General features: G+C 35.3%; 1 protein-coding gene across 1 annotated transcript in view; it reads left to right on the forward strand.

The window, feature by feature from the left end:
• fryl (furry homolog, like) overlaps positions 1–13,771 on the forward strand; it is a 345,361-nt gene that overhangs the window by 325,539 nt on the left and 6,051 nt on the right. The window contains exon 59 of the mRNA XM_069924697.1: positions 12,430–12,540. Within this exon, the coding sequence (XP_069780798.1) occupies positions 12,430–12,540 (111 nt within the window). The remainder of the gene's footprint in view (positions 1–12,429; positions 12,541–13,771) is intronic.

The raw sequence follows: 13,771 nt of genomic DNA on the forward strand, positions 1-13,771 counted from the left end.
GGGAAGTAAGTTAAAAAATGAATCAAGAATATTTTTGAAATTCAAGGAAAATCAGAAAGCTTAGACTGTACAAAATGTCTAATTTGTAAATATCTAAAAAATATCTGTTAGAAAGATTAAATTTGGCTGATAATTGTTCAAAAGAGGCAAAGTTACCTCGAATAAGAAGATCATTACAACTTTGGATACCTAATCTGTACCATCTTTGAAACTTGCATCCAGCAGAGACAGTTGAAAAAGATGATTATTTATAATGGGACTAGCCAGAGAAAAACTATTAAACCTAAAGAATTGTCTAAATTGAGCCCATATTCTCAACCTAGTTCTCATTAACAGATTATGTGACAATTTAGAAAAAGAAATGGTTAAAAAAAAAGTTCATAAAATTCCCAACATAGAAGTTTTTTTTTGGAAAACTTCTATTTCTACCCAAGATGGGCGATTGACTGACTCTTGGTCATTGATTTGTTCATGACCATTCCAAAAGAAGATGGGTTTAGTGCAGGCTTTGTACCTTGACCTGACTGAAAGGAAATCTGTTAGCTGATTTTCCAGAAACAGGATCTCAACTGTGCCATGCGTTGTTATCAAGATTACATCAAATAATTTGGCCTTGGACCCTCCCAAATAGGCTCCCAATTCACTTCGCTCATACAAGCATGCAGAAAGGTGCTTCCCTTTGAGCATTTTGGAGAGCAGTGTTAAATGTGCTATTCTTGTACCAAATGTAAACATTTTTTTAATTATTACAAGATGAGTTGCTTGATAAAAGGTCATTTTTAACAGCAGTGGAAAGGCTTCAAAAATTTAAAATGTGGTCACATTTGCTTTGACTGTTTCTCAGATCTACAGATGAGAATCCAAAAATTGGATCCAGGAAACAAGTTGCAAAATCTTCTGCTTGCAGAGGTTATGGATGTGCTCATACCCTAGTTAAACTTATTAAACCTATTAAAAATGTTCTTAATGGAATTTTTTTTAGGTTATGGTTCAAAAATAGGTTAAGGAGTTGGTTCATACATCAGTCATGACCTTGTTGAATGGAATAAGCTTGAAGGCTCACTCCTTTATCTCATTTTTTTTTTAAATAACATAATCTCCAATCATAAATACCACCAGTGTTTCAAGTCTTATAAATATGGCATCCTTGAAATTACCCTAATAAATTTATGCTGTACTCTCTTCTGTGACTCTCACTGCCTTTCCATGATGAAGCTCTCTAAGATGAATCAGATGTTTTATTTAAAATCATCATTATGTTGTTTTATGCTTCTATTTATTAAACCTTGGATACTATCAATCCTTTTAATGGCTTCGCAAAGATTTTTAGGGAATTAAAAACAGATTTTTTTTAGTCTCTGTATTTATTCACTCCTTTAATTGAGTGCATACTTTAATTTCTCATTTTTTCCCAAAATATATTATCGCACATTGGTTCATATTAAATTGCAACTGCAAATTTCCTACCCATTCTGATAAATATCCAATATTTTCCTGCAATAGAATGTCCTTTATTGTAGCTAGCAGTTTTCAAGTATGTATTTCCTCCATTCAACTTCAAATCTATAAAGCAAGATCAAACTGGACCAATCCCTGACTTCAGGATATACTGCTTCTAGTTCTCCTCCAAAACAAGCAAGACCAAACTGGACCAATCCCTGACTTCAGGATATACTGCTTCCAGTTCTCCTCCAAGACCTACCTCTTTACCTTGGTTTCAAATGTAGCAAAATTTGAGATGTGCCTGCTGCACTTTTTACATTTTGTTTCTGAAATTTTACAAGGTATGTTATTGAATATTATCTGTAAATTCACTGATATGACATTGGTTGCAATTATTAAAGCAAAATATTGACTTGTTTGATTTTTTTGTGTACAATTTGAGAGTTTAGTTTTGTCTGAGTCATATAATCTTTCAGTTAATTGAATTTGCTCTTTAACCAGCTTTGAAGGTTTCAGTCTTGCTATCTTGAATGCTGAAAGTCTCTACATAAAAAAAGGATTGTGCGTCATTAGGAAAATATGTCAAAAGTAAATGTATTTTAATCTCATAACATTGTGGAGGTAGATTTGCAAAGGACCTAATCGAATTTACATTTTAATGATTGAAACTGAAATATGCAAAACCTACTCACAAGTTCAGAAAAAAAATCTTTGGAGCTGTTGAGTTCTTCAAGACGCATAATCAAAAGAATGCTTGAAATTAAAATGTCAAGCAGTATCTGTGGGGAAAGAGATAAAGTAAAGCTTTCAAAACTATAACATTTCTATAAAATCGAGAAAATGTTTTGGATGTAACAGATTTTAGGCAAGTGGAGGAGATTTGGAGTGAGATCAGGAGGACAAATCAAAAGGGAGAGCAGGGTGAAGGCAGAGGTCATAAATTACAAGTGGGCTGATAGTTCAGGATAAGCTAGTTTTCATTTCAAAACATGTTTTTTTGTAATACAGTGAACAGGACACAACAATTTTCCCAAGTAGGAAAGCTTGATACTTAATTTAGTTCAATTCAGTGGTACACCACTTTTCGGTGTGGAGGCTCAGATTTGTAATCTAAATAATTTAGTGTCGAAGTTTTACATCATGGAAACAGACCCTCTGGCCCAATTTGTCCATGCAGGCCAAGTTGTCTATTGAAACTAGTCCTATTTGCCTACATTCAGCCCAGTCCCTCATAACCTTTCTTATTTTTGTACCTGTTACAATGTAGAATTAGCCCCACTTCTACCATTTCTTCTGGCAACTTGTTCTATATACCCATCCCCTGTGTTTGGAAAAAGTACCCCCTCGTTTGTTTTAAATCTTTATCTTCTCACCATCAATTTTAGACTACACTACCCTGGGGGGGGGGGGGGGGGGGAGGGGAAAGGCAATGACCTTTCATCTTCTCTATACCCCCTCATGATTTTATCAGCTTTCACGGTCCATCCTCAGCCTCCTATGTTCCATGAAGAAAAGTCCTAGCTTATCCAGCCTCCTTATAATTCAAGCCAACCTGTCCCAGTAACATAATTGTGAATCTTTTTCTGCATCCTTTCCAGCTTAATTATATCTTTGTTATAACTGGGTGATCAGAATTGCACACACTCCAGGTGTGATTTTTTTTTTAAAAAAAAGCATGTTAAAAGTATATTCGAGTATTAATAGAAATAACATCCATTTTTCCTGAAAATCTGCAAATTCAGCATATCCAAAATCAGTCTGGCTGGATTATTAGGTTTTGCTGTAGTCAAGTCCAATCTCTGGTCCTCACCCACAGCTTCCACAGTACTGATCATGGTCTCTGTACACTTTCTTCTGATTACGTCACGGGCTGCTCATTTAAAGAGTTGGTGTTATCCTTAGAATTCACTAGCAAGATGAGCAAACAGACTTGAGGTTGCAAGAACAGAGAGTCTGAACAGGACAGACCCACAAGCCATATGTTGTTCACTGTCCCTTTTATTGTCACATAATACATTAAAAATGTAAAATACATATTACCAACTTTCATTTTCCATGAGACAAAGAGTTGCCATGAGCATTGCCCGGTGTACCTAATAACAGGAGGAAGAGAAGCAAAAGAGACACTACCCATGGATTTGCCTCCAGCGCTCCCACAGCCTCTGTTGCGGCCTAGACTCCAGTTCAAATCGTTAGCAATCCAAGCTCCAGATCCAAACTTACGATACAATCAAGAAGCCTTCAGCAGCTGAAACCCTTCAGGAGTCTTTCTTGCCCTCGTCACCATCTCGAATTCCGGATCCAATATCTGGTTCCCATGAGCCAATTCCAACAACCAGAGGCCTGTTTGGGCCCTTTGAAAGCAAGTCGCCTGCAGCCTGATTAGGTCCTTCTGCTGCTGAGCTCCTTACTGGTCTGCTGCCGTGGTTACCATTCTGTATGGCTTCTACTCAATGGTAGGGGGTGTTCTTCCTGTTTCTGGTGCCCTGTGCTGGCCCACTGCTCCCCTGGAGTCTGCAACGTCTCATGGTACGCTGCCCAGCAAAGGTGCTGCTATCTTGGGCACAAGCCCCATGGTTGCAGGATTGGGGGAAAGAAAACACCATCCGCTCCTTTAGCAAGCCATTTAAAGCCTGTACATGGCCTTAGGACCATGCAGTAGGACCCTGCAGAGCAGCGCTTGTCTCCACTCCCAGCTATCCCCACTCACTTGGATCCGTATCAACGGTGGCGCTGTTGTGCACCACAGGACAATGTTTTGTTTTAATCATTGAATCCCCTGGAAATTTTTTTAGTTGTTGTTGTATAAGACTGTTACTGAGTTTAATCATTTTTATCCCACAAATTCTTGTTATCCACATTAGCATATATTTGCCTCATCACAAGATGATTAATGTCATCTTGAGATTTATTTTACAGTTTTTATATTAAAGCCAAATTTTGAAATTATCCTTCTATTTTCAAGTCAATTATTAATTTTACATTATTCATAGCAGTGGTTCCTATTCTTAGCCCTTCTTGCCCTCAGTCCACTTTCTACACATTCTGCTTCCTCTTCTGACACCAGACGTGCTGATCGCATTCATATATCCATCAAATTCCTTATGGAAATCCAAATATTGCATTCACTGCTTGTCTTCTCTGCCACTTAAAAGAATTTAATGAGATTATTCAGGCATGCCATTCTCATTTGAAATCCTTGCAGACTGTTTTTCTTTTTTTCCCAAAGAATATTATTTCTAATAATTTTCTAGTGCTCAGTATTTTTTCTCCATATTTTTACACTTGAAGATTTACTCTGCATTCAAGATTCATTGACAGCTGAATGTCTAGCCCAAATGTGGATGAGAAAAGAGTCAAAAATTTCTTCCTGTTCATATTGTCAGCCTAGTAGCCTTGGCACGTGGCACAACTGTAACCAATAAACTAAATTCTGCAGTCATTTCAAAAAACCCTTACAGGCTTGTGATTACTGTATTATGAATAATATTAACATTTTTTCTGTCACTTTCTGTTTAGGGTGTGGAATGTATGTTGTAGAAAGCAGTAAGAGGATATACGAGATTCTTAAACCCTGCAATCAATTAAAAACTTTCAACAATACATTCATTCTCAACCCTGTGGGAGTCAATATTATTAAGTAATCTCATCATTATTGGAATGAAATATTAATTTGATCATTTTATGATGGTGCCACTACTACTAAAGCTGTAATTGAACTGAGATAGAAATTCTAACTTCAGGAATAAGATTTTGCTAACTTGGCTAATGAGGTTCTCATTGTGGGTGACACTTTTTTAGATATTAAGGGATCAGCATTATGGGACTAGTGCTGAGGTAAGAGATCAGTCATGATCTTATAAATAGTGGAGCAGGCATGAGAGGACAATTGGCTTACTCCTGCTCGTTCTTTTCTGATCAGAAAAATTGAGCTCTTTAATTGCATATGAAATATTGATTTATAGACCTACAATGGAGCCAAAAATTAATTTTTGTAAATAACTCTAATCTGAAAAAATATAAAATCAGGAGCCTACAAGATGACTTGAATGAGATAAAATTTATGTAAGTACATCTAACCATCACTTAGTATTTGGTTCAATCTGTAACACTTTGTAAAGTAATTATAACACTGGAGCATCTTTGACTGTCACTAATTTTTGATCTCTTTTCTTGTTTTGTGACTTCAACTCTTGCTTAGCAAATGGAAGTTCTAGCAGTAAGTGATGGTTCTTGTCTTCTAGACATCTTAACAGTGTTGGACTTGCAAACTTACCTTTGCTGTGTTTACATTAGTAACCCTGTGGTGTCTGCCATCATTCATATATGTGCGCAGCTGGTTTGCAGTTACCAAAGAATGCTATTTATTGCTTCCATGTTGTTTATGCTATATGGCATATATCCTTGTGGTCCCCTGTAATCTTTGACATGACTACTGAAGAAAAGGGGGGGATAAAGCTGTCTTTCAAATTGTTCAATATGATGTAAAATGCATTGACTATTATTATTCTGGTCTTGATCATATAACATTCAGATGTGAGGTAATTAACATAGCTCCAATTATTTGATATCAGAAAAAAGTGGAACTGTGCAATAATTGTTGTTGAATAATTGTTGTGTAAATAAGACATTAACACCAATATTATGAGCTGCATGCAGGCATTGAGGAACTGGATGAAATCCATACCTCAATATTACATTAAGTTATAGAACTGTAGAATTGTTACACATCGAAAGGAACTATTTGGCCCCTTGTAAAGCAATTCCAACAATTATATCTCCCACTCTTGGAAGTTATTTTCTCTCAACTGCCTATCTGATTAATTTTGATAATCCTCATGAACTGTTCCCATATTCTTTGTCAGTGTTGAGTAGATTATAACATTCATCTCTTGACACAGAAGGCAGCCCACTGGACCATTGGATCTACCCTGGCTCTAAACCACTGTTTGTGCTTTTAAAAAGTCATAGAGCAATACAGTACAGAAATGACCCTTTGGCCCAACTTGTTCATGTCATCAAGTTGGCATTCCAAGCTAGTCCTATTTGCCTATATTTGGTCCATATCTTTCTAAACCCTTCCTATCCATATATCATGTCTTCTGAAGTCATAATTGTACCCTGCTTCTACTTCTGGCAGTTCATTCCAGATTTGGACTAGCCTTTGAATGAAATAGTTGCACCTCAGGTCTCTTAAATCTCTTCTCTCTTACTTTGAACATATCACCTCTAATTCTAGATCTAAGGTAAAAGGATTTTCTTCTTTTGCCTAAAAGTTTAAATGTGCATCCTTGGGTCTTGATACATTCATAATTGTGAAAATCCTCTCTTCGCTCTTGTCTAAACCAGTCATGACCTTCTGCTCCAAGGAGAACAATCAGTTATCCAGCCGAAGCTCCTTATCTCTGAAAGCTCAGAAGTCTTTTTTTAAGTTTAGAAAATGCAAAATATCTTTTCAAACAAGTATTCTGAAATATTTTTAAAAATGCCCATTTTTCCACCAATGTAAGGTACACTTCATATAAAATATTAGCATAAGCACACGATAGAGCTGAAATAAATTATTTGGTTTTATTTTCAGTAGTAATCCAAGTCTCAAAATTTTTAATGTCAAAAAATTGTTAATTATTTTCCTTGGTGTTTGATTTGGCATTGAAAATACTGTGGAAAACATTCGCAAATTAAAAAGACATTAAACTGCACTATGAAAAAATAAATTTTTGAAGAAATAAAGAAAACAAAAGAGTATAATTTTATAGCATTTTAATGTGATAATTAATATTTTAGCAATTAAATATGTACCTTTAACATATTATAGCAAGTTAAATTTTATATAATGTGACTTTTATTTATAATTTTTTAAAAAGATACTAATATTGGTATCAATTTTTGTGAAGGAAAATAAATTACAGGTGGTAAAAGTTATTTTTTTAATGTCAGTGGATATGAATATATGCCAGTACTCAATTATGTCATGAAGTATATTAAGATAAAATCTGAAAATTTTCACAAATTAATAATTTGACTCATTGAAGCTCATCTCTCTAGTGCCATTGCTCTCCAAGTCAGAGTCCCAGTTATTTTTTTTCTCCTCCTAATCTTGATGTTTAATCATGTTTCACTGGTTAAAACGTTCAATGTCGTTCAGATTGTTTCAATGTAATCTTTAGCTTTTACTTAATTCTGATAGTACAACCTGCTATTTTATTTGTTATCATTTTGTTTGATAATGTTCCTGTGAAATACTGCACAACATTTTGCTACATTAAAGATGATAGATAAATTCAAGTTGCTCTTTGGCCTGCATTTCTAGCATGGCGATTAATGACCGATAATTGCATTGCTTCTCAGTGTATCCTGTTAGTGGTCTGTAAAAGGTGTATTTGAAAATGAAATAGAATCTTAGAGTTTAAACTTCTGACGATGAATGGCTTACACTCATAATAAACTATTAGCAATGCATCATTCCATATTTAGAAAGCTTATTTTTCAAAAATATCATTAGGTTTCCCAGATTTTTTTCAAGACTGTTTAACAAAAATATTGATACAATTTATTTATATATTTAAGCAAAGCATTATACTTGAATATACTGGAACTAATGTATATTTTAGCATGTTATTAAATTACAAAATGTTCACTTGCTGCCTCAATTTTAAGCCATGTCTACAAGATTGACACCAATGCATTCTGGACTATATTAACATGAAAAGTCCCATAATTCTGGTTGTTTTTCACTTCACCAACATCAATTTGCAGTGCAATTATCTCTTTCTTTTGTATTATTTTCTGAAATTAATTCACGAGTTTTATTTGAGACTGAGTCAAATGGTGGTGAACAAACTACTTTTAGGCAACAAGGCAGGTATAAAATTTAAGACTAAATGTGGATTTGTCTGATGTAACTCAATAAACTAATGAAAGAACTATTTAGGCAGACCAATTAAAGGTTATACAATTGACAGAGCAAGATTCAGATAGTACTAAAACACAAAGAAGCAGATGGAATGAAGAAATAGATAGATAGATATTGCTGAGCATAGCTTAATGGTTGGATTGTTTTAGTAACTAAGATTGTAGGTGAGATCAAAAAAGTTCACGGAATGAGTAGGAGGATCAGGATATAGTGGGATTGATTTGACACCAGACTCTTGTGAAAATGGCCACTTTGTACCAGTATCTCTGTTATGTTAGATAATCAGGTTGGTGCCAACATTGTGATTAAGGAGGAAGAAAAATATTGGATGGATTAAACATAATAAAAGGGTGTATTGAAGGATTTAGCCTAATTGAAAGCAGAAAGATCATCACCTGGATGAAATACAATTGCTAAAAGAATTGGAAACATTTTAAAATCTCTGGCTACTGTACTGCTAATTTCCTGTTGATTTTTTTTTAAAAGCTGGGATAAAAACAAAGAATTACAAGCCAAGTATTTTATCTTAAGTGGTGAAAAAAAATTAGGGAATCAATTCTGAGGGATAGATTATTCTAAATATAATTAGCACATTGTTAATAGAGATAGGTTCTAATTAACTTAATTAAACTTTTTTTCAGAAGATAAATGTAAAAGCAGGGATCCAAGGAAGAGTGATAAATTGAATCCAAAGTCAGCTTAATGACAAGAAAAGTTCAAATGTATTGTCAGAGTACATACGATTCCTTTTCCTGTGAGCAAGGCAAAATTACCACTTATTGGTACTGCAAAAAACTACTCAAGAAGATACGTGCACATATAAACAAACTGCATTACAGAGAGAGAAAACGATCAGAAATGCAAAAGTAAGATTCCTTAAATGAGTCTCTGACTGAGTTTGTTGTTGTGGAATCTGATGGTGGAGGGGTAGCAGCTGTTCCTGAACCTGGTGGTTACAAGTCTTGTTGCCCCTAGAAGAGGAAGAGAGCAATGGTTGATCAGCGTTTTCTTGACTTGGAAGGCTGCTACCAGTTGGATTTATAAGCTCTGTACTAGGATCCTTTCTTTTAGCTTTTAATATTATTGATTAAAAGTAGGGGGAAGAAAAAAAAGAAGTTTATAATTGATGCAAAAATTGGTGCTGCAGTGGATAATGAGGAGGAAGGCCTTAGAGTCAGAAAGATGTAGTTGTTGATGTCATAGCTATGCAAATTGAAAAATAGTAAATGGAATTAAATCTGGAGGAATATGAAGCCATGCATTTCTGGAGTTGCAGAGAAGCAAATTATTGCACCAAAATGGGAGGATGCTGAAGGGTGTGGAGAGGTCGGAGCAGAATCTATAGTTCCCCAAAGGTTGTAATACACATCTATAAAATGCTGGAAAAGATGAGAGATCCTGTGCTGGCAAAGAATCATTGCTACAGTAAGTCCTGCAAAAAGCATTGTCAGCTGAGCTAAAGATCTGCTCCAAAATAATTCAATACTATATTTAGTACTAAATCAATGTCTATTTTCCTCAGAAATTTTGGAGAAATCAGTAGGAAGAGAAAATTGAACATTTTTTTTAAGAGATTGTTTCCAAGATCAGTGATACACTTTGCTCAGAAGTGTTCACAAATCACTTACAGTTCAAGATAGAAGGATGCAAAACAATCGAGTGGAACCCTCAATAAAATGTGCACAAGCGCACTATGTAAATATGTTATCTATCAATTTGATTGTAAAAAAAAAGATGTACTTACGAAGATAATCTGTATCCAAGAGCTCTAACTGTACTTAAACAGGACAATTTTTAAGTTTAAGGTATATAGATAACCAGGAAACTAAATGGGTTTATGGCATAGACATGATAGGATGGATCACCTCCCTTTGAGATTCTGTGGTTAAGATAAATGTTTGGAATGTAGTGATTTCTTAATGCAAGTATGCATTTGACCCAAGGAGAAACACTTTACAGTTCAAAAGACATATTTAAAATCAAATTAGAGAGACAATGACAACAGCAAATGCTTGAGTCTGGAGCAACAATCTGCTTGATGGACCCAGTGGGAAGAAAAGAATTATCTGTGTTTTGAGCCAGAACCCTTCATCAAGAGTACAGAAGGAAGATGGCTGTTATAAATGAGATCAGGGTGGGAGGGGTTGGATAGGAGCCAGTGCAATATTTGTGAATGAGCGAGTGGTGAAGGATGTAGATGGAGTTGGTTGATTGGCAGGTGTCAGAGAAAGTAAGAGAGAGAGAGGAAGAAAAATCAGGGTGGACCAGGTTGATAAGAGGTGTTAAGGATAAATGGAACCAGATGGACCCAAAGAGAAGAATTCAAGGGAAATGTGGTGGAAGAGGGAGATATTAATGGGTGATGAAAGAAACAAAAACAGGATCAGGGAAAGAATAAATAGATTAGAAGACCTGAGGGGTCTCATTACCTAAAATTGGGACTAAAGACTGCCCAGACGAGTGTGAAGTTTTGTTCCTCTGGCCTTATTCTGGCAATAGAAAAGGCTAGAGATGGACAGGTCGGTGCTGGAATAGGAAGGGGAGATGAAACAGCATGCAACCATGAGTTTGATAATGGCTGTTGCAGAGAGAGTGCAAATGCTCTGCAAAATCGCTCTTCTAAAAAGTGGTCACATTGAGAGTACTGAATGTAGTCGATGATATTGGAGAAGGTGCATGCGAATCTTTGCCTCTCTTGGAAGGGTTGTTTAGGTCCCTAGATGATGGTGAGGGAGCAACTGTTGCACCAGTTGCAGGGGGAAGTACCAGGGATCACAAGGAGGGTATGGATGAGCAGCAGTCAAAGGAGTCACAGAGGTAGTGATCCCTGCAAAAAGTGGAAAGGGGTGGGGATGGTTGATGTGGTGTCTTGTGGCAGTGGCAGAAATTTTATCAAATTCAACTTTTTTTAAAAACTGTTAATAGAATGTTTTATTATTTACAGGAATTCCAAATCTAATAAGATATTAAGGAAATTAGTTTATTGTTTATTAACTAAGTTGACTAGTAGGAATGGGAACATTTGTCCTATAATGTGCAAGGCATTTGTTTCAACCTTTGTAAAATGGGTGAAACATCCATGTGTAGAAAGTCTTAGAAAGGGTTAGAACAAGGAATCATAAGGTATACTTCTATTCCATCCAGGTTCAGGATTATATTGGAGAATCGTATGGAATATCACAGCATAGTTTTCATTGCTTCTGGACACATTATTGTTTATATCAAATTGATTGCAAATTGTCATTTTCTATTGTATGCCAATCAGATCTTCAACACTGGAACTGTCTGACCTCAGACAATGACTGGCATTATGTGGTGAATATTTAGGAATTTTAGCCCTAACCCTATCTTGGCAATGGATTATAATGTGATCTACAATCAAATAGGGTAAGGTGATGGATGATTGGTGGATTTGATTTCCAACTGTGGAGTAGGTGGCTACTTCTAATGGAAGTAAGCTATTGGTTGATTGCTACACTTATTCTCCTTAGCAGGTCATAATCGAGTTGCATTTTTGTGGAATCATGAAGAAATGTTTGTTGAGTAGATTCTATTGTCCCAGTACACCTTCCTTTTTTGAGAGCAGACAGATCATTTTTTTGTTTATAATTGTTTAAGAATCATAAATCAATATAAATGTTGTTCTCTTTACATGACTTTAGGGTACTGTATCTGTATATACCCAGTACTATTAATTATCAGTCCAGCAGTGAACTTGAAAATTATTTTGTGGGAAATGTTTGGTAGATCTGCAAAGTCTTGTTCCTGAATGCGCTCTATTAAATTAATATTTGTGTTGGATAACATTGCCAAGCAATCCTAGCTGCTTTGCAACTGGTGCACCTATGTGATTTTTTTTTTTTTGCTTGCTTGACTGGAATTGGAACAGAAATATAATGCAAGGCTCAGCTTTCATCTGCATTTCATCAGCTTTATATTAAATCAGTTCAGTTTATGATATAATTACTTTGCTCAGGTATGAAGTAAAATTCTTTAATACTTATTGCAGAAGGTTGATTTGTGTATAACCAGCCAATGTACTACTTTATCTATGTCCACTCTTTTTATAGGAGCTAGAATTATGTCGGAGGCTGTACAAACTTCATTTCCAACTACTACTTTTGTATCAAGCCTACTGCAAACTCATACATCAAGTGGACATGGTGAAGCAAGAGGCTGAGGTAAACTATTGCTGCATCAGATTTCATGCTTTCTACAATTTGCATGTTATTGGCTTTGTGACATATCCACCTTAAAGTATATTGTGAACAAATTGATTAAAATCATTTTCCTAACAATTTGGTAATTTTCTCTAATCAGATATTCCTAAAGTAAACCTATTTTCACATAACAGAATTTGTAAAGGAAAAAATGATGCAATATGTATATTTAAAAGTTCCATCATACTTTCTGCCCTACAGATCAATTTGCTCTATTACAGAAAAAACTCAAAGGCTGGAGGAACTTGATAGGTTTCCCAGTGGCCATAGGGGATATATCAGGAGTAAATCATCGGTTATATATCTTTACCTCTGATGGTCGCTGCGAGACCTGCTGAGTTCACACAGCATCTGCAGACTTTTATGTTTTGCTCCATCACAGAGCCTTTCTGCTATCTCTTAAAACAAATGCTCAAAATTTTCTGCTCGCACTTCTCGTGTTTATTTTCAGACTTGTAAACTTTTTTCGTACCTCCCAGATGTACTTCCCATCATTGCCTGCTCAAACTCTACTGTTAAAGTGAAATGTTTTTTTAAAAATAGATTTTAAATCTATTATTCTTTGTGGTGGCGGCATTGTGTTAACAATATATACAGTAAACATTTATAGCAGAATAGTTTTCTGCTGCAATATCTGTATTGTGTAATCAACCGGATTTGGTTAAGAACCCAAAGTTGCATAAACATTTTTTCTTTAAGTTTAGTGTCAGAAGGATATATCACAATAAAACATTAGATATTTATATCTGAATACATCACACAAACAGCCTGTATCTGAAAAGAGTGAGAGCTTTAGCAGCTAAGATAGGAGCAAAGCATTGAAAGGTGGCATAAACCTGAAAAGGTATAGGAAGAGATCATTTGCATATCTTGGTAACTGAGAGAAATAGTGGCAGAAAGTGAACGGTGGTAAAGGCTACAAAAAGGAGAGTAGAAAAATAAACCTAATCAATTCAACACAAATATTTAGGGAAAAAAGGTTGGTCGTGCAGTAAGTTCCCAATACAATCTTATATTAATGATATTGAAAAATAAGGAAGTATTGAAGATGTTGCATGATTTGTCTGCAGTAGTATTTAAAGTAAAATAGATCTGAGGTAATGAATTTTAAATTAAGGAGACAGGTATATGCTAGAATTAGCATAATCAACAATAAAGGTAGTGAGGAATATAATGGTACTAGAAAATGATA

This window comes from Narcine bancroftii, chromosome 3, assembly GCF_036971445.1.
Source record: "Narcine bancroftii isolate sNarBan1 chromosome 3, sNarBan1.hap1, whole genome shotgun sequence".
NCBI classification, from domain to species: domain Eukaryota; kingdom Metazoa; phylum Chordata; class Chondrichthyes; order Torpediniformes; family Narcinidae; genus Narcine; species Narcine bancroftii.